At 40.4% G+C, this 27,841-nt stretch overlaps 1 protein-coding gene across 1 annotated transcript in view; it reads left to right on the top strand.

Moving 5' to 3' along the window:
* The window catches only part of LRRC49 (leucine rich repeat containing 49), a 170,716-nt gene that overhangs the window by 80,247 nt on the left and 62,628 nt on the right, over positions 1–27,841 (top strand). Inside the window, 1 exon segment of the mRNA XM_023753166.1 lies at positions 22,810–22,957. Coding sequence (XP_023608934.1) covers positions 22,810–22,957 — 148 coding nt within the window.

The raw sequence follows: 27,841 nt of genomic DNA on the forward strand, positions 1-27,841 counted from the left end.
CACCTGCTGCCAAGGGACTCAGCCTTGATGCTCAGCCAAGTCTGAGCTTCTATTTTAATGAGGGAACTGAATCTCCCATAATGCAGCTCTTTCCTCTTCTCTGCCTGCCGGCCTGGCCCGCCAGCCTGCTGCCCCTCTCGAGACCTTGCCACCCTTCCTACAGGTCTCCAGGTGTTTTCTGCCCTTGTTGTAGGTTGCCTCCTCAGCTGGGCCTGGGGGCTTGATTCCGGGTGGATGTTCTCTGATTTAGTTGTATTTCCAGTCTGGCCCCAGGACAGGGTTCACGACACATCTGCCTATTAGGCCACCATTTTTTCTTCTCTCTACATTTTATTTTTTTATGGTTACATTCAATTTTATTGTATGGATTAATCTTAATTTATTGAATGAATTCTTTCTTGATGGTTATTTAGTGTGCTGTGTTTTGTCATTATAAGCTACTAGAGCAGTGATGGCGAACCTATGACACGCGTGTCAGAGGTGACACACGAACTCATTTTTTTGGTTGATTTTTCTTTGTTAAATGGCACTTAAATATATAAAATAAATATCAAAAAGATAAGTCTTTGTTTTACTATGGTTGCAGATATCAAAAAATTTCTATATGTGACACGACACCAGAGTTAAGTTAGGGTTTTTCAAAATGCTGACACACTGAGCTCAAAAGGTTCGCCATCACTGTACTAGAGGCTCAGTGCACGAAATCATGCATGGGTAGGGTCCCTAGGCCTCGCATGCAATCAGGGCCATCTTCCGCCCACTTGGCAGTCCCCAGTCCCGCCCCACTGTCACCCACCCGGTTCCCCGTGGTTCCCCGTTCACCATGCTGTGATTGGAGCCTGCAGGCAGGGGAAGGGACCAAGAGGTCAGCCATTCTGCCCGCTCCCCAGTCCCCAGTCCAACCCACTGCCACCCACCCGGTTTCCCATGGTTCCCCATTCACCATGCTGTGATCAGAGCCTGCGGCTTGCGGGGAGGGACTAAGAGGTCGGCCTTTCCGCCCACTTGCCAGTCCCTGGTCCTGCCCTCCACCACCCACCTGGTTCGCCATGCTGTGATCAGAACCTACGGGCCAGGGGGAGGGACCGAGAAGTGGTCAATGCACCTCATAGCGACTGGTTGAGTGGTCGTTCCAGTCATTACACCGTTAAGGTAACTGGTCTTTTATTATATAGGATGTTGTGATACACATTTTTGAACATATTATCTTGTGAACATGTGACATTGGAGAAATCATATTTCTCCTTAGAATTGTGACTCCTTTCTTTCTTTTAAATTTATTTATTGTCTAAAGCAGCCGTGGGCAAACTACGGCCCTCGGGCCGGATCCGGCCCGTTTGAAATGAATAAAACTAAAAAAAAAAAAAAAGACCGTACCCTTTTATGTAATGATGTTTACTTTGAATTTATATTAGTTCACACAAACACTCCATCCATGCTTTTGTTCCGGCCCTCCGGTCCAGTTTAAGAACCCATTGTGGCCCTCGAGTCAAAAAGTTTGCCCACCCCTGGTCTAAAGTTTTACATATGTCTCCTTTTTCCCTGCTTGAACTCCCTCCCCCTCAGGCATTCCCACCACGGGCAAGCCCCCAACGCCCCAGTGTCTGTGTCCATTGGTTATGCTAATATGCATGCATACAAGTCCTTTCATTGCTCTCTACCCCCCACCCCCCGCCATTTGTCTCTGGATCTATTCTTGTTCATCAAATTATGTTGATCCCACATTTATATCCCACATATGAGTGAGATCATTTGATATTTATCTTTCTCCAACTGGGTTATTTCACTTAGCATAATGCTATCCAGTTCATTCCAGGCCATTGCAAATGGTAAAAGTTTCTTTTTTTATAGCAGCGTAGTATTCCATTGTGTAGATATACCACAGTTTTTTAATCCACTCATCTGCTGATGGGCACTTAGGTTGTTTCTAAATATTAGGTATTGTAAATTGTACTACTATGAACGTAGGGATGCATATATCCTTTCTGATTAGTGTTTCTGGTTTCTTCGGATATACTCCTAGAAATGGGATTAGGGTCAAAAGGGAGTTCCATTTTTAACTTTTTGAGGTAACTCCATACTGTCTTCCATAGTGGCTGCACCAGTCTGCATTCCCACCAGCAGTGCACTAGGGTTTCTTTTTCTCCACATCCTCGCCAGCACTTGTTGTTTGTTGATTTATTGATGATAGCCATTCTGACAGGTGTGAGATGGTATCTCATTGTTGTTTTGATTTGCGTCTCTTGGATGATTAGTGACTTTGAGCATGTTTTCATATGTCTCTCGGCCTTCTGTATGTCCTCTTTTGAATAGTGTCTATTTAGATCCTTTGCCCATTTTTTGATTGAATTGTTTATCTTCCTTTTGTTAAGTTGTATGAGTTCTCTGTAAATTTTGGAGATTAAATCCTTATCTGAAATATCATTGTCAAATATGGTTTCCCATGCTTTGGGCTTTTTTTTGTTGTTTTGTTGATGTTTTTTTTTTGCTGTGCAGAAGCTTTTTATTTGTATGTAATCCCATTTGTTTATTTTCTCCTTAGTCTCCATTGCCCTAGGAGCTATGTCGGTAAATTGCTGCGACATATGTCTGCTATTTTGCTGCCTATGGAGTCTTGTAGGATTTTTATGGTTTCCTGTCTTACATTTAAGTCCTTTAGCCATTTTGAGTTTGCTTTTGTGTATGGTGTAAGTTGGTGATCTAGTTTCACTTTTTACATGTATCTGACCAAATTTCCCAGCAAAATTTATTGAAGAGACTGTCTTGACTCCGTTGTATGATGTTGCCTCCTTTGTCAAATATTAATTGAGCATAATGGCTTGGGTCTATTTCTGGATTCTCTGTTCTGTTCCATTGGTCTATATGTCTGTTCTTGTGCCAGTACCAGGCAGTTTTGAGAACCGTGGCTTTGTAATATAGTTTGATATCTGGTATTCTGATCCCTCCAACTTTGTTCTTCTTTCTCAGGATTGCTGTGGCTATTTGGGGTCTATTTCTATTCCAGATGAATTTTGCAGAGTTTGTTCTAGATCTTTGAAATATATGTCATTCTTATTTGATGGGGATTTCATTGACTCTGTAGATCGCTTTGGGTAGTATTGACATTTTAATGATGTTGATTCTACAAATCCATGAACATGGTATGTTCTTCCATCTGTTTATATCTTCTCTATCTCTTTTTTTCAGCATTCTGTAGTTTTCTGAGTATAGGTCTTTTACCTCCTTAGTTAAGTTTATTTCTAGGTATTTTAATTTTTTTAGTGCAATGGTAAATGGGATTTCTTTTTTTTCATTTCTCTTTCTTTGAGTTCATTATTGGTGTATAAAAAGGCCAGAGATTTCTGGGTGTTAATTTTGTATCCTCGTCCATTGCCAAATTCATTCATTAGGTCTACTAGTTTTCTGATGGAGTTTTTGGGGTTTTCTATGTACAGTATCATGTCATCTGTGAACAAGGATAGTTTTCCTTCTTCTTTTCCAATTTGGATGCCTTTTATGTGTTCTTCTTGTCTGATCACTATGGCTAGCACTTCCAGTACTATATTGAACAGGAGTGGTGAGAGTGTCTTGTTCCCGTTTTCAGGGGAAATGAGTTTAGTTTTTGCCCATTGAGTTTGATGTTGGCTGTAGGTTTGTCATATAAGGCTTTTATTATGTTAAGGTATGATTCCTCTATTCCCACTTTGCTGAGAGTTTTTATCAAGAAAGGATGTTGAATTTTGTCAAATGCTTTTTCTTCATCAATTGGTATGATTATGTGATTTTTGTCTCTCAATTTTTTATGTGATGTATCACATTTACTTTTTTATTTATTTTTAATTTTTTTATTGGTTAAGGTATTACAAATGTGTCCTCATCCAAGTATCACATTTATTGATTTGCGAATATTGTACCATCCTTGCATCTCCGGGATAAAGCCCACTTGATCATGGTGTATGATCTTTCTAATGTAATGCTGAATTCAATTTGCTAGAATTTTGTTGAGGATTTTAGCATCTATTTCCATCAAGGATATTGGCCTGTAGTTCTCTTTTTTTGTGGTGTCTTTATCTGGTTTTGGAATTAGGGTAATGCTGGCTTCCTAGGAAGAGCTTGGAAATATGCCTTCCTCTTGAATTTTTTGGAATAGTCTGAGGACAATAGGTTTTAGTTCTTTTTTGAATGCTTGGTAGAACTCCCCTATAAAACCATCCAGACCAGGGCTTTTGTTTGCTGGAAGATTTTAGATCATTGCTTCAATTTCTTTGGTAGTTATCGGCCTATTCAGGTTTTTTGATTCTTCTTGATTGAGTTTTGAGAGCTTGCATTTTTCTAAGAATATGTCTATTTCGTCTAGGTTGTCCATTTTGTTGGAATAGCGTTGCTCAAAGTATTTGTTCATAATCCTTTGTATTTCTGTGGGATCGGTTGTTACTTCACCCCTTTCATTTCTGATTTTGTTTATTTAGGTCCTCTCTCTTTGCTTCTTGGTGAGCCTGGCTAGAGGTTCATCAATCTTTTTTATCTTTTCAAAGAAGCAGCTCTTGGTTTTGTTGATCTTTTGTATTTTTTTTATCTCTATGTCATTTATTTAAGCCCTGATCTTTATTATTTCCTTCCTTTTGCTTACTCTGGGCTTTTCTTGTTGCTCTCTTTCTAACTCTTTGAGTTGTATAGTTAGAAAATTTACTACCATTTTTTCTTGTTTTTTTGAGGTAGGCCTGCAGAGCTATGAACTACCCTCTCAAGACTGCTTTCACTGTGTCCCATAGCTTTTTGAAAGTTGTGTTTTCATTGTCATTTGTTGCCATGATGCTTTTTATTTCTTCTTTGATCTCTTTGGTAACCCAATCATTGTTTAATAGCATGCTATTTAGTGTCCAGGTGTTTGATTTTTTTTCACTGTTTTTATTATAGTTGATTTCTAATTTTATGTCATTGTGATCTGAGAAGATGCTTGATATGATTTCTGTCTTCTTGAATTTGAAGAGACTTAGCCCATGTCCCAATATATGGTCTATCTTTTAAAATGACCCATGTGCACTTGAGAAGAATGTATATTCTGTAGCTTTGGGGTGAAATGTTCTGAAAATGTCAGTTGATTCCATCTGATCTAGTGAGTAATTTAGGATTGATGTTTCTTTGCTGATTTTTTGTTTATAGGATTTATCCAGTGCTGTTAGTGGGGTATTAAAGTCCCTTACTATGACTGTATTGCTGTCAATCTCTCCCTTCATATCCTCCAGAAGTTTTTTTTATGTGTTTGGGTACTCCTGTATTGGGTGCATATATGTTTACCAGAGTTATATCTTCTTGTTGAATTGCTCCCTTTAGTATTATGAAGTGGCCTTCCTTATCTCTTGTTATGGCCTTCACTTTGAGGCCTAATTTGTCAGCTATAAGTATTGCTACCCCAGCTTTTTTTCCATTTCCAATCTCCTGAAAAACCTTGTTCCATCCCTTCTCCATCAGTCTCTGTGAGTCCTTTGTTCTGAGGTGGGACTCCTGTAGGCAGCAGATATACTGGTATGGGTCATGTTTTCTTATCCATTCAACTACTGTATGTGTTTTTGATTGGGGAATTTAAACCATTTACATTTAAGGTTATTATTGATAGGTACTTGTTTGTTGCCCTTTTTATTCTTTACTAGAGGCCTGGTGCATGGAATTTGTGCACTGGGGTGTGGGGGTCTCTCAGCACAGCCTGTCCCCTATCATAGTCAGGGAGCCTTCAGGGGATGTCCTATTGAAGGCCTACAGGGAGCGGGCCTAAGCCGCAGTCAGGTGCTGTGTGTGTGTGTGTGTGTGTGTGTGTGTGTGTGTGTGTGTATCTGCTGAAGACCTGCCCCCAGCCATGCCAAGGAAGCTTGGAGCAGGCACCCCGTGTGTGTGTGTGTGTGTGTGTGTGTGTGTGTGTGTGTTCCAGGAGGTCACTAGTTTGAATCCTTTCTTAATATTTGCAAGGAATTGTGAGGTTCATGTGAGAAATCAGTAACTTTAATGGGCTGTTGAAGTTTAGCTCTCAGACCCTGAATCTTCAGTTGTAGAACTGTTATGAATTTTACATCTATGACCCTCCTCCTTGAGATTCAGATATAGATCTGGATGGATTCTATACATTATGTATTTTTTAAGTCAGCCTCACAGCCCTGGCTAGTGTGCTCAGTGATTAGAGCATTGAACTGTGTACCCAGGGGGCTTCGGTTCAATTTCCAGTCAAGAGCATGCACCTGGGTTGCAGATTCGATCCCTGGCCTGGTTGGGACACGTGCAGGAGTTAACAATCAATGTGTCTCTCTCACATGGATATTTCTCTCTCTCTGTCTTTCTCCCTTGCTCTTGCTTTCACTCTCACTCTTGCTCTTCCTCTCCCTCCATCCCTTTTATTCTCTCTAAAAATCAATGGGAAAAATATCCTCAGGTGAGGATTAGCAAACAAACAAAGAAAGCCTCACAAATGACTCTAATTCCCAGCCAGTATTACAAGGTATTGAAATATAGAAGAATTAACATTTTAAAAGAGAACAAGATTGTATGATTTGTCAACATCTGACATGTGGTAAGTATTGGCAAAGATGTTGAGCTACTGGAGCTCCCATACCTGCTAGTGGGAGTGTAGGACAGTAAAATCATTTTGTAAAACTCTGGCAATATCTTATTCAGTCTAATTTAATAGCATATTTTATGACTCAGCAATTCCATTCCTAGGTTTATACTCTATAGAAATGCTTAACATGTTCATCTGAATGTTCTTAGCTGCACTATTTAAATAACCCAAACTACAAACAAGCCAAATGTCCCCTAATAGTCGAAGAAAGTAAATTTAATGCTGTTTTATCAAACTGCAACTACATGCAATATGGATGAATCTCAGAGAAGAAAATGTGGAGCAAAAGAAACCGGATTCAAATGATGGCATATGTATGATTTCATTCACATAAAGTTCAAAAACAGGCAAAACTTATCTGTACTGTTTGAATCAGGAGAGTGGTTAGTTTGGAGAGGAGTAATGGCTATAAAGGCACACAAGGTGGTGGCATTGGGGTACAGTAATGGTTTGTTTCTTAATCTGCTGCTGTATGTTCAGTTTGTGCAAAATTGACATGTGCACATATGATTTGTGCATTTTTCTATCGGTATAGTACATGTTGATGAAAAGTTCAAATAAGACTGTAAAGCCAGCAATACAAGGAAGTTCCTCCAAATAACAAAGTTGTTTAGTGATAGAATAATAGCTGTCCTAACATTAACTATAAAAGAGGAACTTTTAAAAATCCTCACCTGAAGATATGTTTTTATTAACTTTAGAGAGAGAGGAGGGGAGAGGGAGAGAGAGAAACATTGATGTGAGAGAGAAACATCAATCCAGTATGCACCCTGATTTTGGGATCAAGCCCTCAACCTGGGTATGTGCCCTGACCAGGAATCCAACCTGCGACCCTTCAGTGTCTGGGACATTCCAACCAACTGAACCACCTTGCTGGTCCTGTAAATAAGGAATTGGATCTGTAGTCATATGCTGGAGCCCACTTTTACTCACTCACTAGATCAATTATGTGTAGCTCTCCAGTGTAGTGACATCTGGTAGCTTGAGATGGACCATGTTGGGAATAGTTGCACCATGGAAATTGTTGTTTTCCCAGAGACCAGCTTACCTTATGTAGTCTGAATTTAGATCTCTTTGCTCACAAGATATTATTTGACTTGCTTTATAGCCAGTGTATTTATTAAATAATTAATATAAATGTTGAAAGTAGCTACAATGAGCATGCTTTTTAGAGTTATCCTATTAAATTTTAAGACTGCAAAAAATCCTTTTTTTTAAATTTTCCTTCCGTAAATGTGAGGAGGCTTATTTGCATTCACATATCAATTCAGGAAAATAAAATGTCATCAAGAACTTTCTGTATCACTTCAAATTTGATTTCAATGTCACAAATTAGCAGTACAAGAACATTACTGCATCTCAAAATCTAACCTTAGTTATTAGTCATTGTAATCACCAGAGACTGAAGCTAATCTTGCTTTTTTCCTTTTACTGCTGGAGAAAGCTAATAGAATTATCACCTACATTTCTGAGACATTCAACTCTGCTGTCTTCTGTCAGCCAGATGCATACAGACATAATAGATATTTTCTTTACTGATTGTTGTCAATGACATTGTTGTAACAAAAGCTACCTAAAGAGATGGTTTAACATTTTTCTGTTTTACATCCGTTTAATTCTTTATATCTCTATCGCCTCCTTTTCAATTGCTGTTTCCGTTAGCATCACAGTCTTATATTTATTCTCTCTTGTATCAATTTAGCTTCTCAAATATTAAAATCTTTTAAACATTGTGATGAATGGGTTAAGCTATTTTAATAGTTTCCTTTTAAGTACAAGACAATAGGCCCAAAATGGAGTTACTGATACTAAGGCCCCACATCACCAAACCAAGACTTACGTGCAGTTTTGGCTCTCTCAGAAATGGAATCTTAAACCAGTCCATCAGGAATTGCCTGACCAGAAGCATTAGTTAGGTAATCTGCCTGATAAATGCCTGCCATTCCACGAGGAACTGACTTGTTTCCGCTCCCTTCAGATGTAAGTCTTTCATCTTGTACAGTTGCATGGAACCCTTTGTATTTGCTGTAAATTAGGTACTGCCTGATTCAAATCGATTCTTGCTCAAACAAACTCTTAAAATTTTTATCCTCAGTTATCTTTTAACATTTCCCAAAGGAAATTTGGAGATTTTTTTTATGCATGTGAAAATTTTTATTTTATTGTCTCAACCATATTTTTGTTTTGTGACAAAAGTAATGGCTTATTATTAGGTGTGTTTAGTTTCTTTAGAACTGTTTAGTTTCTAAGCACTCCCACTACCATCATATACTGAAAAAAATTCTAGTGACTAACATTCAAATGTACCAATACAGATGATTACTTGTTATTGAGCACCCAAAGGAGAGAAACAGGGAAGTGAAATAAAATATAAAAGGGAGGAGAACATATATAGAGAAAAAAATATGTTTTGCTTGCTGTAATGTTAAAACTCATTATTGGGTTCAGCTGTTGTTACCTAAATATTTTAGCGGTCATTGATGACCATTATCTGAATCCACTATTTTATCAGGGATTACAAAATGGAGATATTCTATGATTCTTCAGGTTTTTTAGAATTGCAATTCTTCTATAAAAAAACCTTTATTATTTTTTTAGTTACCCAAAGAACAGTTTGTACAAGAAAAGTGAGGTAAATGCTTGATTTCCTTTATTTCCATCTGTTGCCACTGACTTTTTAATTTTAGTTAATTTAATTTTATCTCTAGAAGTTCTGTATTTTAAAATCGTCTGGAATTTTATTCGTATTTTCAAACCTGTTTTATTCCTTGAAATATGCTATAGTTTTTTTTTAATGTTCTGAGTTTGATAAGCCCATTATATGAAGAAATTGGAGCTGAGCTGACTCATCTGTTGTTTCTGCTAGCTCTCAGTCAGAGTGCTCTATTTCCTTTACAACTGTGAGCTATTTGTTTTCGTTGGTACCTTACCTTTGGGAATTCTTTGGGGGTTTATGAAGGTAGGTTCCTTCATAGAGGAGTTTCATTTGTTTCTGTCAGATGCTTATAGGCATTACCAGCCTGAGAGCTCTTCAAAAAAAAATCAAATATTGAAACATTTTAAATCATCCATTTAGTGTGGATTTGGACCTCAAATTGTGGTTTGTGATTATACATAATCAAGGAAGAATTTTCTTCCCCTTTTACTTAGCCCCAAGTTTTAAGATAGGCAATATTTTGGGGGCAGTGAGTAGGAAAGTTTATAACTAATTCATTCTATGTTGAGACCTTGGCGTCTCAGATTTATGGACAATTCTTGGTCCCTGGCCATGAAGATCATGCAAGCTGAAGCTCAAGTTCATTGGGTCTAGTAAATACCTTCACAGCAAAAAGGTCAATTTCAACATTCTGCTTACCTCTCTGAGTTCCAATGTTTATTTTTTTTTTAACCTGTGTATCCCTCATCTTTTAACAGGTCATGAATGCATTTGAAAATATTTAAATATATATTTTATCCATCATTTTTACTTGTTTTGATCAAGGAACTCAGTTCACAAACTTAGCTCATTTTATAAAAAATACAAACTCAATTATATGCTCTTTTCTTTAACTGTGCTTCATTCTTTAATACTCAAGTATATATTAACTTATAGATCTTTCTAATTATTTTGTTTGTCAGTTGTGTATATTTCAGTCCTGTTGAGCACACTGAATTTATTCTGTTTCATTTTATTTCACTTAGTAACTATTCAGTAAAATTCTCACTGATCTATATAAAATAAGAGCTTTTCATTAAGGTTATATCAGAGTACTTTTGGGGGAGACGTTTTTAATTTGGAGAGATTTGGCTAATATTTGGGAATTTTTAGTTAAAGATCTGTGTGTTATGTATGCATAAATGGGAATTTTACCTTTTCTCTGTACTTTGTTAAGTAAGCATAAAATGAACTGAAATATTTTCTTTTGCTTTTGAGATGTGAATTTGGTCAGAAGGGACAGATTGTTCTTCTATAGGTTCTTTAGCAGATAGGAAGCAGATGTGGCATTGGGAGGAGACTACTAGGGAAGGAACAAATGTATGAGTAATCTGGAAAAAGATTAAAGTCAAATTATGAGTTAAATGTCAGCCTTTGGACCAAAGCTTTTCCATTCTTGGTACTCTGAAGAGACAAGGAACTGAGCATTGAGAGAGAGAGAGAGAGAGAGTGGGAGAGAGGAGAGAAGAGAGAGAGGAGAGGAGAGATTCTTAAAGTAGTACTCCTCCAGTATAATCACTGCTCTATTTCCAGGTTTTTTATTTATGTTTTTATTTTTAAATAATTTGATTTTATTTGGTTAGGTAGACTATAACCTTTTATTTGCCTGTATTTGCACTTTAAAAGTATTGTTTTGTTTGATTGGAGAATGTCTTTAAAATCATATGCATTTTGTCAGTGTGTTTCTAGTAACGTCTGGCATGTTTATTGGTCAAATGCCTTGCAGATGGAAATGATCTTTTATGAGGAATCTTGTGGATCAAATACAGTTTTATTTTTACTTTAATAACACTATTCAAAGCAATATTAGGAGCTGATCTGGGAAGAGTTGCCAGGATAGTGCCTGCTGAGAATTGCAGTGGTTTTTCCATTCCTGTGCCTCTTTTTGGCTGTGCTTGAATTATAGATATACGCCAGATGGGCATTAACATGTCTTCTAGACCTTTCTTAATGGACACATTATCTACACTTTTTAAATGCATCTACCTGATTAGGGACAAATATCAGGTCATAATGATTCTTGAATAGCATGGTATCTTTTTAATCAACAATTAAAAGAATAGTATAAGGAAACTCATTTAATAATTTTTTAAATCAAGGATAAGCCCTTTGGAATCACTTCAATTCATCATATTCTTTTATTCATTCCCCAAACTTTATTGAACAAGTTATTAAATGCTAGGTACTGAGTTAGGGCAATTGTCATAGCACATTTCTAGCCTTCTGTTTAATTCTGTTCAGATATGCTGAGCCACTGAAGAAAAATGCTCTTCAACATAGACCATCTACTGGCTTTGTTGCCTGGGCTGCTTACATTAGTTACTATCTTAAGGTTGAAATTTCCTCCTGTGGTGGTTGGGGGAAAACATAAAGGCTTTTTGAAGCATATTCTAATGGCCACTATTGTAAAATAGTCTTCCAGATAAAGGAGACCTGATAGATGAAGAGGTGATCTGTCAAGTATGTATTTTTATACTTTAAATTTCTCTGTAAATTCATTTACTTAGGTATAATTACATGTCATAAGATGCACCCATTTTAAGTACAAAGTTCAATGAATTTTGACAAAGTATTCACCATGTAGCCACCACCCAGTATCCTAAGAGAGAAACCTAGGTGTTATTCTAGATTCCTTTCTTCCTTATATCCAAATGGCTTCTAATTTCTGTCCATGCCACACTCTAAAATTCCATAAAACCTACCCCTTCCTCTTTACTTTCATGACTACTACCTTAGTTCTCGATATGTTACTACAATCTACTTTATAGCTGGTTTTCGAGTCATTTCTTTTTGTTCTTTATATTCTCCACTAGTGGCCTGGTGCATGAAATTCGTGCACATTAAAAGGGGATTAATTAGAGGAAATATTTTAATATTGCTATTTGCCCTTTCTCTATAATAGAAGTGTCAGAGATGAAAGAAAATTAGTAAAATGTATATGAAAATCTTCCTCCTGTCAGAGTCTGGGGTGTGCCACGAGACCCAGAGTCAAGTCCCCACCTACCCACATGTGCCTCAAAATCGCACGAGACCAAGACCCAGCCGGCCCCCCCTCATTGGGCTAGATCCAGACCTGGCCGGTCCCACCCTTGTCAAGCCACGCCAGGTGGGGAGGGTGCAGCCTCAGGTCCCCTGGCCTGGCACCAGGGCAGGGGGGCACGGCCTGGGGTCCTCCAGCCCGGACTGGGGCAGGGGGCACGGCCTGAGGTCCCCTGTCAAGCCCCGCTGGGCAGGGGGAGCGGCCTGCTGTCCCCCACCCTGGTGCCGGGGTGGGGGGCATGGCCTGAGGTTTCCTGGCCTGGCGCTGGGGTTGGGGGTACAGCCTGAGGTCCCCCGGCCCAGCACCAGGGCAGGGGGTGCACCTTGAGGTCCACCGTCAAGTCCCTCTGGGTGGGGGGTGCGGCCTCAGGTGTCCTGGTCTGGTGCCGGGGTGGGGGGCACAGCCTCAGGTCCCCTGGCCCAGTGCCAGGGCAGGGGGCATGGCCTGAGGTCCCCCGGCCTGGCACCAGGGCAGGGGGCACAGCCTGAGTTCCTCCAGACTGGCGCTGGGGCGGGGGGAGCAGCCTGAGGTCCCCGGGCCCAGCACCGGGGTGGGGGGTGCACCTTGATGTCCCCTGTCAAGCCCTGCTGTGTGGGGGGTGCAGCATTGGGTCCCCCGGCCTGGCACCAGGGTGGGGGGCATGGCCTCAGGTCCCCTGGGCCAGCACCAGGGCAGGGACACACCTTGAGGTCCCCTGTTAAGCCCCTCCAGAGTGGTGGCACGGCCTCAGGTCCCCTGGCCTGGTGCCGGGGTGGGGAGCATGGCCTGAGGTCCCCCGTCAAGCCCCGCTGAGCAGGGGGCGCAGCCTGAGGTCCACTGGCCTGGCACCAGGGCAGGGGGCGCGCCTGAGGTCCCCCGTCAAACCCTGCCGGGTGAAGGCACAGCCTGAGTCCGCTGTAAAGCCGCACGGGGGGGGGGGCCTGGGGGGGGGGGCCGCGCCGCCTCAGGTCCCTGCTGATTGCTCCTTAAGGCTTGTTATGGGAACTCGGCCTCAGCTGTGGGTGCAGCCATCCTTGTGGTGGAGGGATGGTTAATTTGCATGTTTCTCTCTTATTATATAGCAGTGGTTCTCAACCTTCCTAAGGCCGCGCGACCCTTTAATACAGTTCCTCATGTTGTGGTGACCCCCAACCATAAAATTATTTTCCTTGCTACTTCATAACTGTAATTTTGCTATTGTCATGAACCATAATGTAAATATATATGTGTTTTCCGATGGTCTTAGGCGACCCCTGTGAAAGGGTCGTTCGACCCCCAAAGGGGTTGCGACCATCATGTTGAGAACCACTGTTATATAGGATGTTACTAAGTTCTGATTATTCTAATCACATTAATTCCCACTTACTTAAAATTATTGATGACTCTTCACAGTTCCCGTTACGAATCATCAATTTCTGAGCAAGGGATTTATTGGTTCACAGTGGCAACTGACTTGATGATGACAATGATTATATATCACTTAGCAGATAGGAAGTGTGCCCAGAGAAGCAGATTTGAGGAGGGAAGATGATAAGTTAGTTCATTTAACCATGTGTAAGAAATAAACATTTGCCTTGTGTTTTAGTTTTTAATTTATCAGAATCGTTTTTATTTCTTTAAGCTGTATGTTAACAACTATGAAAGCAGGAGAGAAACATCTTTTAAACAACCATCTCAAACACTAGAAACTGCTTTGAGATTTTTTTATATTGATGGAAAAAAATAATTTTGTTAATGCTAGGTGAGAAAAAAATACCATGTTCAAGTTTATTTACATTTGAAGTGATTAAGTTTAAATTCTTTTTAAAAATTGTTTGAAGTATTATATATGTCTCCTTTTTCCCTGCTTCACCTCCCCCCTCCCCCGGCCACTGCCACCACCAAGGGTAAACCCCCATAGCCCCAGTGTCTGTGTCCATTGATTATGCTAATATGCATGCATACAAGTCCTTTGGTTGATCTCTAAACTCCCCCTCCCTGTCCGTTTGTCTCTGGATCTATTTTTGTTCATCAGTTTAGGTTGTTCATTATATCCCACATATGAGTGAGATCATGTGGTATTTCTCTTTCTCCAACTGGGTTATTTCTCCTAGCATAATGCTCTCCAGTTCCATCCATGCTGTTGCAAATGGTAAAAGTTCCTTCTTTTTTATAGCGGCGTAGTATTCCATTGTGTAGATGTACCACAGTTTTTTAATCCACTCATCTGCTGATGGGCACTTAGACTGTTTCCAAATCTTAGCTATGGTGAATTGTGCTGCTATGAACATAGAAGTGCATATATCCTTTCTGATTGGTGTTTCTAGTTTCTTGGGATATATTCCTAGAAGTGTGATCACTGGGTCAAATGGGAGTTCCATTTTTAACTTTTTGAGGAAACTCCATACTGTTCTCCACAGTGGCTGCACCAGTCTGCATTCCCACCAGCAGTGCACAAGGGTTACTTTTCCTCCACATCCTGGCCAGCACTTGTCATTTGTTGATTTGTTGATGATAGCCATTCTGACAGGTGTGAGATGGTACCTCATTGTCATTTTGATTTGCATCTCTCAGATGAATAGTGACTTTGAGCATGTTTTCATGTCTCTCAGCCTTCTGTATGTCCTCTTTCGAAAAGTGTCTATTTAGGTCCTTTGCCCATTTTTTTAATTGGGTTGTTTATCTTCCTTTTGTTAAGTTGTATGAATTCCCTGTAAATGTTAGAGATTAAACCCTTATCGGTGATAACATTGGCAAATATGTTCTCCCATGCAGTGAGCTTTCTTGTTGTTTTGTTGAAGTTTTCTTTTGCTGTGCAGAAGCTTTTTATTTTGATGTAGTCCCATTTATTTTCTCCTTAGTCTCCGTGGCCCTAGGAGCTGTATCGGTAAAGATATTGCTACCACATATGTCTGATATTTTGCTGCTTATGGAGTTTTCTAAGATTTTTATGGTTTCCTGTCTTACATTTAAGTCCTTTAGCCATTTGGAGTTTGTTTTTGTGTATGGTGTAAGTTGGGATCTAGTCTCACTTTTTACATTTATCTGACCAAATTTCCCAGCAACATTTATTGGAGAGACTATCTTGACTCCATTGTATGCAGTTTCCTCCTTTGTCAAATATTAATTGAGAATAATAGCTTGGGTGGATTTCTAGGTTCTCTGTTCTGTTCCATTGGTCTATTTGTCTGTTCTTGTGCCAGTTCCAGGCAGTTTTGAGAATTGTGGCTTTGTAATGTAGCTTGATATCTGGTATTCTGATCCCTCCAACTTTGTTCTTCTTTCTCAGGATTGCTGTGGCTATTTGGGGTCTTTTTTTATTCCAGATGAATTTTTGCAGAGTTTGTTCTAGATCTTTGAAATATGCCGTTGGTATTTGATGGGGATTTCATTGAATCTGTAGATCGCTTTGGGTAGTATTGACATTTTAATGATGTTGATTCTACCAATCCATGAATATGGTATGTTCTTCCATCTGTTATGTCTTCCTCTATCTCTTTTTTCAACGTTCTGTAGTTTTCCGAGTACAGGTCTTTTACCGCCTTAGTTAAGTTTATTTCTAGGTATCTTAATTTTTTTGGTGCAATGGTAAATGGGATTGTTTTTGTTTGTTTTTTTCGTTTCTCTTTCTGTGACTTCATTATTGGTGTATAAAAGGCCAGAGATTTCTGGGTGTTAATTTTGTATCCTCGTCCATTGCCAAATTCATTCATTAGGTCTACTAGTTTTCTGATGGAGTTTTTGGGGTTTTCTATGTACAGTATCATGTCATCTGTGAACAAGGACAGTTTTCCTTCTTCTTTTCCAATTTGGATGCCTTTTATGTGTTCTTCTTGTGTTATCGCTATGCCTAGTACTTTCCGTACAATATTGAACAGGAATGGTTAAAGTGGGCATCCCTATCTTGTTCCTGTTCTTAGGGGAAATGGATTTAGTTTTTGCCCATTGAGTATGATGTTGGCTGTAGGTTTGTTATATAAGGCTTTTATTATGTTAAGGTATGATCCCTCTATTCCCACTTTGCTGGGAGTTTTTATCAAGAAAGGATGTTGGATTTTGTCAAATGCTTTTTCTTTATCAATTGATATGATTATGTGATTTTTGTCTCTCAATTTGTTTATGTGATGTATCATTTATTGATTTGCGGATATTGTACCATCCTTGCATCCCTGGGATAAATCCCACTTGATCATGGTGTATGATCTTTCTAATGTAATACTGAATTCGATTTGCTAGAATTTTGTTGAGGATTTTAGCATCTATGTCCATCAAGGATATTGGCCTGTAGTTCTCTTTTTTTGTGATGTCTTTATCTGGTTTTGGAATTAGGGTAATGCTGGCTTCATTACAAGAGCTTGGAAGTGTGCCTTCCTCTTGAATTTTTTGGAATAGTCTGAGGATGATAGGTTTTAGTTCTTCTTTGAATGCTTGGTAGAACTCCCCTATAAAGCCTTCCAGTCCAGGGCTTTTGTTTGGTGGAATATTTTTGATTACTGCTTCAATTTCTTAGGTAGTTATCGGCCTATTCAGGTTTTTTGATTATTCCTGATTGAGTTTTGAGAGCTTGCATTTTTCTAAGAATATGTCTATTTCGTCTAGGTTGTCCATTTTGTTGGAATAGCGTTGCTCAAAGTATTTGTTCATAATCCTTTGTATTTCTGTGGGGTTGGTTGTTACTTTACCTCTTTCATTCTGGTTTTGTTTATTTGGGTTCTCTCTCCTTGCTTCTTGGTGAGCCTGGCTAGAGGTTCATCAATCTTGTTTATCCTTTCAAAGAACCAGCTCTTGGTTTTGTTGATCTTTTGTATTGTTCTTTTGGTCTCTATGTCATTTATTTATGCTCTGATCTTTATTATTTCCTTCCTTCTGCTTACACTGGGCTTTTCTTGTTGCTCTCTTTCTAACTCTTTGAGTTGTAGGGTTAGAAAATTTATTACCATTTTTTCTTGTTTTTTTGAGGTAGGCCTATAGAACTATGAACTTCCCTCTCAAGACTGTTTTCCCGTGTCCCATAGATTTTGGATTGTTCTGTTTGCACTGTTGTTTGTTACCAGGATGTTTTTTGTTTCTTCTTTAATCTTATTGCTAACCCAATCATTGTTTAATAGCATGCTATTTAGCCTCTAAGTTTTTGATTTTTTTCATTGGTTTTATTGTAGTTGATTTCTAATTTTATGCCATTTTGATCTGAGAAGATGCTTGGTATGACTTCTGTCTTCTTGAAATTGAAGAGACTTTGCCATGTCCCAATATGTGGTCTGTTTTTGAAAATGACCCTTGTGCACTTGAGAAGAATGTATATTCTGTGGCTTTGGGGTGAAATGTTCTTAAGATGTCAATTAATTCCATCTCATCTAGTGATTCATTTAGGATTGCTGTTTCTTTGCTGACTTTTTGTTTAGAGGTTTTATCCAGTGGTGTTAGTGGGGTATTAAAGACCTCTACTATGACTGTATTGCTGTCAATCTCTCCCTTGATATCGTCCAGAAGTTTTGTGTGTGTGTGTGTGTGTGTGTGTGTGTGTGTGTTTGGGTGCTCCTGTATTGGGTGCATATATGTTTACCAGAGTTATATCTTCTTGTTGAATTGCTCCCTTTAGTATTATGAAGTGGCCTTCCTTATCTCTTGTTATGGCCTTCACTTTGAGGTCTAATTTGTCAGCTATAAGTATTGCTCCCCCAGCTTTTTTTCCAAGTTTAAATTCTTGAACTCTCATTTTTGCCTACTAGGCTTTCAGAAATATCTATCTATCTGTATAAAGCTAATATGCTAAGTGTCCCTCCGTCCATCTGACTGGTCGCTATTATGCACACTGACCACTAGGTGGCAGATGCTCAATGCAGGAGCTTCTGGGACTTGGCAGTGGCAGTTCTCAGGTGCTGCACCCTGAAACCAGAGAGGAGGGAGCCTGATTCCTCGCGGGGCTGTGCAATTCCACCTCCAACCATGGGTTATGTTGTTGCTGGGCACTGTTGACCTTGAATCTGGCTTACTGCACACTTGCGTTTGTGTTCCACACCCTATATTACAGCAACTTTGCAGAGTGCCTTTCACACTCTCGGACCCCTCATGGGATGTCGGAGAGCTGGTTTCAGCGCAATCCCTGCAGGCAAGGCTGAGGGACCCCACCTGCTGTAGGGACCTCACTCACTCCACAGATGCCCTTTGAACCACGGCCCCAGGTGTGGCCATCTGGAGAGGGACTGCGGGAGGTTGGTTTCAGGGTGTGTCTGTCCCAACTTTCCCAATCCCACCCCGCTGGCCACCTTCTAATTAATTTTCTTTCAGTGTACACGAATCCATGCGCCGGGTCACTATTCTTCCCATAATTATCTAAACATGCCTCAAAAACCATGATGTGCATATAAATAATCAAATTTACCTTTCAGATTGATAAAGATAAGCTCTGAGGTAAAATAATGGATAACAGAGTCTTTACCTTGAATGAGAGGAAAAGATACTAGAAATATGTAAATGTAACAATGAAAACACTTTATTTTTGTAAAAGACCTTGCCTCAACTTTAGTTGTGAACAAATAGGTTTTTTACTGTACCATAAATATTTTATATCCCCTACCTTTTCTTAACACAGGAAGAAAGTATAGTAAATATAGTGGGCAGAAAAAGAAAGTACTTAAATGAGTTTTACCAACCTCATTTATTTAGGTATTATTTAGAAAAGGGATTATTCGTTTCTTTAAAAATGAATGTCCTAATCAAAATTCCAGTAAGTTATTTTGTAGATATCAACAAGGATGCTAAAGTTTATATGGAAAACCTAAGACTTAGATTAGCAACACAGGAGTAAAGTTGGAGGACTCACATTAACCTATTTCAAGACTTAAAGTACAGTAATCAGGACAGTGTGGTATTGGTAAAAGAATAGACTCATATATCAATGGAACAGAGTAGAGGGCCCAGAAGCAGACTCACAAAAATATAGTCAAGTGATCTTTGACAAAGGATTAAAGGCAATTCAATAGAGAAAGAACAGTCTTTTCAATAATTGGTACTGGAACAATTGAATATTCATATAAAAAAGTGAATCTAGACATAGACCTTATACCTTTCACAAAATTAACTGAAAATTGATTATAGACCTAAATATAAAATATAAGACTAGAAAACTTCTAGGAGAAAACTTAGGAGAAAATCTAGGAAACCTTGGGTTTGCAAATGTATTTTTAGATACAACACCAAAGTGTGATCCAAGAAAGGTAAAGTTGGTAAGTTGGACATCATTAAAATTAAAAAATTCTGCCCTGTGAAAGACACTATTAAAAGATGAAAAGACAAGTCACAGACTGGGAGAAACATTTGCAAAACATATATCTGATGAGATGTATTCACTATATATATTTAAAAAACAAATTTCAACAATAAGAAAACAAAAAACATTTGAAAAATGGGCACAAGATTGAAAACACAAGAAAAGTTTTGCAGATGGCAAATATGCAGATATTTGTTTTTAATACCATTCCCAATATAAGGAACATGGATCCTTAGAGAAGGCTGATTCTGGGACTGGGGTAGGAAATCTATACTAATAAAAGAGTAATATGCTAATTAGACTGAATAGCCTGGGCATCTTCCGAACGTCATTCCAGATGTCCTTCCTGACAAAGCCAGGGGCATGGCTGGCCTGCAAACTGCCCGTGGCCCCTCGCCCAGGCCAACCCCGCCCCCCATGGGGAACCCCACCCCAATGGGGGTGTGGATGGCCTGCAAACCACCTGAGGCCCCTCACCCAGGCTGGCCCCACCCCCCGGCTGGGACCCTCACCTCGATTGGGGGCGTGGCTGGCCTGCAAACTGCCCGCAGCCCTTCGCCCAGGCCGCCGCCCCCCCAGCAGGTACCCCCACCCAATCAGGGTCGTGGCAGGCCTGAAAACCGCTGGCAGCCCCTCACTCAGGCTGGCCATGCCCCCCAGTGGGGACCCCCACCCCAATCGGAGGCGTGGCTGGCCCCCACCCATGCACCAGGCCTCTATCCTATATAATAAAAGGGTAATATACAAATTGACCCTAATGGCAGAATGACCAGAACGACTGCTAGACCAGTCACTATGAGGCTAACTGACCACCTCTTGTTTCTTTTCCCTGGCCGGCAGGCTCCGATCACCTAATGGCACCTGCGGTGGGGCGGGGCCGGCGAGAGGGCGGGAACAGCAGACCACTGGGTCCCTTCCCCCAGCCTTCAGGCACCAATCACCCGATGGTGAACGGGGAACTGGGGATGGGTGGTGGCGGGGGCGGGGCCGGCTGCGGGCAACTGGGGAAAATGGCCCTGATCACAGGTCAGGCCTAGGGACCATACCTGCACATGAATTTCATGCACTGGGCCTCTAGTATTTAATATGAGACTAGAGAATTTTATAGTGCCAGAAAGTAAGGAAACATACATACACACACACACACACACACACACACATACACACACACACAAATCCACATTAATGGTGGGCATATGTCAAAGGGACATAGGAGCCAACTAAAAGAGGTTTCAGTGGCCAAAGCTAGAACAATTTGAACAATAAAACAAATAACATAGTATTAGATTGTAACCCAAAATCTATATATATAAAAAGCCAGGGGCCGTCACATCCGAAACAACCAAACGGACGACTGAACAGGCTGAGTGGTGCGACAAGGCTGGCAGGGGGGGTTAGTGAGGGATGACCAAACGACTGAGCAGCAGGCTGCGTGGGGTGACCAGGCTGACAGGGGGAGGGGGGCAGTAGGGGGTGACCAGGCCGGTAGGGGGGGCAGTAAGGGGCGACCATGCTGGCAGGGGGTTCCACGTTAGGGGTGACCAGGCCAATGGGGGGGCAGTTGGGGGCAACCAGGCCGGCAGGGAGGGCAGTTAGAGGCAATCAGGTCAGCAGGCAGAGGTGGTTAGGGGTGATCAGGCTGGCAGGGGGGCTAGTTAGGGGTGATCAGGCAGGCAGGCTGATGAGCAGTTAGGAGTCAGCAGTCTGGATTGTGAGAGGGATGTCTGACTGTCGGTTTTGGATCGGGGGGTCCCGGATTGGAGAGGGTGCAGGCTGGGCTGAGGGCATACCCTCCCATGCACGAATTTTGTGCACCAGGCCTCTAGTATAAAATAAATATTCTTGAATCCAAACTGATATACATAAATAAATGGTAGAAAAAAGACAAACTTGCTAGAAAGAAGAATTTCAAATAATTTATGTAGATAGTTGGCCCTCAAGGAGGGGAAACTGAACTTTCCATTCCTAACTATGGACTGCCAATAATGACTTTCTTCCAACGAATTCAGGGGAGAGAAAAGTAAATTCACATTGGAGAAACCTGAAAAACACTACCTCAGCCAGGTTATCAAGGTCAACTTTAACAGTGATGTCATGTTAGTTAATAGTATGTACCTCAAGCCTTGTCTAATCACTAGAAAAACATCAGACAAATCCCAATAGAGGGGCATCCTACAAAATAACTGATAAGTATGCCGCAAAATGTCAAGATTTTCAAAAAACAAGGAAATTCTAAGAAATTGTTCCAACTAAAAGGAGCCTAAGTTGACATGACAACTAAATGTAATATGACATTCTGGATGGGATCCTGGAACAGAATAAGAACAGTAGGTAAAAGCTAAGGAAGTCTGGATAAAATATGGACTTGAGTTAATAAGAATCTATATCATAAAAGGCCTGTAGTCATGATGCTGCAACAGTGTCACAACCAATGACTGGACTCACCAGGAGGTGCATTGATGGGTCCCACGGCGGCCGTGGCGGGCGGGACTTTTGAATCCCGCGGTGGCCGCGGTGTGGGGGACTTCTGGGTCCTGCGGTGGCCTCGGCAGGTGGGACTTCTGGAGCGTCACGGGGCACCGGCAGCATCCAAGGAGCATAGTGGGCCACTGGCAGCGTCTGTGGAGTGTGCGAGGCTTCTCGAGGTGGCAGACATGGCCCTGATGGCAGGTTAGGCCTAGGGGACTCTACACATGCACGATTTAATCTATATTAATACTAGAGGCCCAGTGCATGAAATTCGTGCACAGGTAGGGTTCCTAGTGGCTGCCGGCTGCCAGCCGGGGCCTCCCTTCCCCTGGCTGCCTGCCACCACTGCCGACTGGGGCCTCCTTTCGCACCCGCCTTGGCCTGGTGCCACCCACTCACCTGCTCCACCATCCTGCCTCAGTCCCGCTCTCATCGGGGCCCATCACGGCCAGCAGCACCTCCACTGCTGCCCACTGCCAGCACCATGTTGCCAATGCCCACCATTTTCCATGCCGCCCCATGGTGGTCAGCATACGTCTAATTCCTGGTAGGTTGAACTCCCTCCCGTGCTTGGGGAAAATTTGCATATTAGCCTTTTATTATATAGGATTAGTTCATTGATTATTTTAAAACTATACTATACTAATATAAGATGTTAATAATAAGGGAAACTGGTTGGAGAGTATGTGGTAACTGTGCACTATACTCTCAATTTTTCTGTAAATTTAAAACTGTTCTATCAAACATATCAAAGTTTTGAAGGTCACAATAACTGTTTTCTGTCTCTACAGTTTCGAGAGTGTTTGCTGCCTTGCTGACTCTCCTTCTCTCTCAGACATCACTTTTGATGGCAACCCCATAGCTCAGGAGCCATGGTACAAGCACACTGTTCTTCAGAACATGCTGCAGCTGCGCCAGCTGGATACAAGGAGAGTCACGGTGAGAGCTCCTCCAAGCGCTTACAGTCTGTTCTCCTTAGTGTGCATGAGGGAATTGGGTTTTATATTCTCTGCTTGAAATGCTTCTTAATTTTAATTAAACTAGGGATTATCATAAATGTAATTATGGTATACTTCAAAATTGTAATTGTAGATATTTTTACCACTTTTCCCCTATTCCCAATGTCATTGAATAGGGCTTTTTAAATTTCTATCCTTCTATTTAACTTAATTATTATGCTTGTTTTTCATTTTTGCTTAATATCTAACTAATAATTTACTTTGTAATGGGTAAGAATTTTGTCGGTAATGGTTAAGAACATAATGATTAAGAAAGCAAACTGTTTAAGTCTGAATCCTATTGTGACTATTTTCTATTTGTATACCTTCAGCAGTTTCCTTAACCTTTCTATACCTCATTTTCTCAAAGTAAAATGGGCGTCATAATTGTATTATGTTGTTAGTAAGGTAAAATAAACTATTGAACAAACCTTAGAACAGGGTGAGGCTTCTAGGAGGTATCATACGGAGTTGTTTTTGATGCTGTACCTCTCAAAGTAATGATCTCTTTTCTTATTCATTCTACTCCACTCTACCTATTCTACTTATAGGTTTTGATATGGCTCCTCATCTGAGTGAAATGCTGCATATGATATCTTGTTTATTGGTATACAATGTACATTAGCATATTTTGGGCTCCAAGAAGTTCTGGAAGAAAGAAACTTGCCTTAATTCATTTCATTGCATCCCAAGTTAATTTTAATATTTTATTTTCTCAGAAAAGTCCTTTTAATAATCTCAAACCTAAGCTTCTACTTGTTTTCTTCTTAATGCTTCCAATATTAATGTGCATTTTGAGTGATCAGTTAAGTTTATTCAATTGCCAGTTGACTCATGGCCTGTATACAGCTTCACAGTGTGTGCAGTTTACATGTCTATCTCAGCAGTATTATGGACAGATAAGATGGCTAGCACAGAGTTAAGTGTTGATGTATCATGAATACCAGGGATCTGGTAGGTTCTGCCTCTCTCTTTGTTCCAGCATGGTTCTTTGTTCTCTCAGTTTGTTTAGATCTATACTGTCAACACTGTTTCATACTTTTACCCTATCTACATGTCTTTCTTAATTAGGCATCTTGGCTACTTCTCATTGTTCTTCCTGATGAAGTTGATATGAGTGGGGTAAGAGGTGAAGCTAACCCATTTATATAAATTAGTACTTAATTATGTACAGTAAATCCTTGATTTTGTGGACCTCAATTTAACAGACTTCGGATTTAACAGACAGAATTTCTGGTCCATATGTCATATGTGAAAATTAGCACCCTGTTAATTTTTAAATGCTTTTAACCAAGATTTCTTATAATTAAACTAACAGGTTGTTTTCTGTTTTAATTCACTGTTATTTTTAACAGATTTTAGCAAATAGGCCAAATGTTGGAAAAAAAACACTGTAGTTATTTCACCAACATAAATAGATATTACATATCTACCACTATAGTCTATAGCTCTTAAACAATGTTCAGCAAATGATTAGCAATCACACCGAATTATGTAGACAAACAGGTAATTGGTTCTGTTGTTGTGTGGCATGACTTTCTGTGGCAGTTTAACGCAGGCCAGCTGATATTCCGATGTGCACATGCCCCAGCTGTGTGCATTTGTTTACTCTCAGTGATTGGTGAATGCATGCATTAACTAGATCTATTCAGTTTAAATTTAAAATTACTGTAATACATACAGAAAACTTTTCTGTGAAATTAAACTTTTCATAAATACTTAACTTTAATTACACAAACATGTTTACACTAGAGGCCCGATGCATGAAATTCGTGCAAGAGTAGGTCTTCCTTCCCTCCAGCCACCGGCAGGCACCCGGGACCCGGTCTTTCCTCCTCTGGCCACCGGCTGGCACCCAGGACCCGGGCTTCCCTCCAGCCCCGGCTTTGTCCGGAAGGACATCCTGAATGATGTCCGGTCTAATTAGCATATTATGCTTTTATTATTATAGGTAAGTGAAAACAGGTAAACCAACTAATTTGTCATTTTTTTAACATGTTCATTTGGAAAACCTACTTTATTATATAACAGACTTTAGGCTTTAATGGATACCCCCTCACCCAAATTAGTCCATTATATAAAGGTTTTACTGTATTGTGCTTCTTATAGTGAATTTATGTCAGTTTTGTCTACATAACTAATGTCCATACAGAGCAGAAACCATTCTTCTTTTTCCTTGTCTAATACATACAAGTGTTCTGCACATGGTTCTTTTCTTCTCTATCACACTCAATGCAGAAAATGTAATGTTCAATAAAGATTTGCTGGTTCAGTGATATTTACCCACTTCTATGCCTTAAATAAAGGAGAATAAAACTGTATATAGTCACTGTTCTTGTACAGTCCATAGAGTATGTTTGCCTGGTGAGAAAAGGAGGGAAAATCAACTGGGGTGGGAGCAGGGCCAGCTGTCCTGCTAAATACAGAGCAGCAGTCCTTCACATCTGCTCTTCCACTGTTCATTTTAGAAATTTAAAAAACTCTTACATGGAAACAATCTCAAAGTTACAGAGAATTTGTACATACAATACAAAGAACTTTTTTTTCTTGTACTGTTGTCAGACATGGACCAGGACCAAGGCAGGTCTGCCAGGCCAGTCTGGAAATGGGTCCTTGCAAAGTTGCAGAAAAAGCATTTTGGGGACTCATGCATAGGAGGAGTTGAGGTATAGTGGCAAGATTTATTGGAGAGGCGTGTACGGCATAGATGCCCCTCCATAAGCCGCTGTACTGCCTCATTCATGACCAGGTGGGTCAGCTTCATCTCACTGTGGAAGAAGTCTAACCTATGGAGCCACACGTCCGCACTTGTCCTCACTCAGGAGAAGGGCCAGGACCCAGACCTGCTGTGCCATTACCCTGGCATTCAAGGCTCTAATAGTCTAGCACAGTGGTTCTCAACCTTCTGGCCTTTAAATACAGTTCCTCATGTTGTGACCCAACCATAAAATTATTTTCGTTGCTATTTCATAACTGTAATGTTGCTACTGTTATGAATCATAATGTAAATATCTGATATGCAGGATGGTCTTAGGCGACCCCTGTGTAAGGGTTGTTTGACCGCCAAAGGAGTCGAGACCCACAGGTTGAGAACCGCTGCTCTAGCACCAGCGAGGCAGTGTGTGCCTCGGGCCTTTGTTCAGCTTTGGTTATATTTTCTTGGGCTTGAGAGAGAGCAGGCTTTTTTTCAAACACTCCAATCTTGTTCCAAATTCTTCTCTGTCTTGTGCTGGGCCCTCCCCCCTATCCAATCCCTTTCCTTAATCATCCAGGTTTCCATACCCTTATCCTACCTTGTCCTTTTCCCAAATTTTCCCAGGCTAGACTCGTCTCCTTTATGGTGGCCATTTTGGCTCCTACTGCAAATGCCTCATAGTTTTGCCTCATCATCTGGCTTCTGTGCATGCCTCAGGAGGAGAATTTCCCCCTCTCTGTTTCACCCCTCCCCCTGGTTTAATCTGTGGGAAGGGGTGGGTACTTCCCTGGGAGATTGGAAAGCTGGGTTCTCCCTCCCTACTCAGGGGGAAGAAGGGATGTTAATCCCCTTGGCAGGGCAGTTTGGCTATCCCCTGCGTCTGGAAGCCAAAGACTCCTAGTTAATCCAACTTAATTAGATATCTGGCTCCCTTCTCTTTTGTTAATATCTTACTGGCTGCGTACTGTAACAGAACCACTTGAGAGTAAGTTGCTGACTTGATTCCTCAACAACCCTGAACACATTAGTGTGTATTTCCTATAAGCAAAGACATTCTCCTGTGTAAACACAATATAACTAATGAAATCAGGAAATGAATATTGAATAATTACTAGGGTCAAATTCTCACACCACTTTCAATTTTAGCAATCATATCAACAATATTTGGTATAGCAAAATGATCCAGTTTGGAATTATTCATTTGTGGGGGCTAAAAAATATTAACACTTTTCCTTCTTCTGGCTGGGCCAATAACCAAACAGATACAGATTAACAGGAGAATATGAAAGTTTAATATATGTGCATAGGGAATTTACATAGACATGAGAATTACATGAAAATTCCAAAGACAGTGAGGTAACATTGGATATATAAAACATTTTTGGACAAAGGAGAAGGGGATGGGGGGAAACAGGGAATTAGATTTCAGAAATAAGAATGGATGATTTACAGGTAGTTGAGGAGGAGGAAACACACTTGGCAGAAAAATCCTAGCCAGGTGATTCAGAAACAGTGGGACACAGGATACCCACCTGCCCAAAGCCCTGTTATTTACCGTACTTACTTCAAATTAGGCAGCATACTGAGCTCTCCTTCCTGAAACAGGTTTCTCTATCTGAATCTCTTGAGTAGGAAAGGGAGAGGGCCAAAGGTTCTTTCTGAGTCTTTTGTTTCTTAATAAACACCTTAAATTCAATACATTGGAAAGCAGCTTTGGGGTGGTGGAATTTGGTCCCTTCACATTACATATAGATGCATTTTATTGTCATGTCTCTTTTTCAGGCACAGTTCCTCAATTCTTTTCTGGGGGGATTTCATGACTTTAGTATTTATGAAGATTACAGATCAGTTATTTTGTAGAATGATCCTCAATTCAGGTGTTGTTGTTTTTTTTCATGTTTCCTCATGATTAATTTTTAGCTACAGATCTTTGGGATAAATATCACAAGTGATTTTGCATTCTTCTCATTGCATCCTGTCAAGTGATGGGTAACTTTTATTTATCCCTTTACTGATATTGTTCACTTTAATTAAGATGATGTCTGCCAGGCTTCTCCATGTGAAGTTACTGCTTTTCTTTTGTAATCCAATTCCTTATAAAAATTTCAATTTATTTATATTGGGATGGAC

This window comes from Myotis lucifugus, unplaced genomic scaffold, assembly GCF_000147115.1.
Source record: "Myotis lucifugus unplaced genomic scaffold, Myoluc2.0 scaffold_41, whole genome shotgun sequence".
In the NCBI taxonomy this organism is placed as follows: domain Eukaryota; kingdom Metazoa; phylum Chordata; class Mammalia; order Chiroptera; family Vespertilionidae; genus Myotis; species Myotis lucifugus.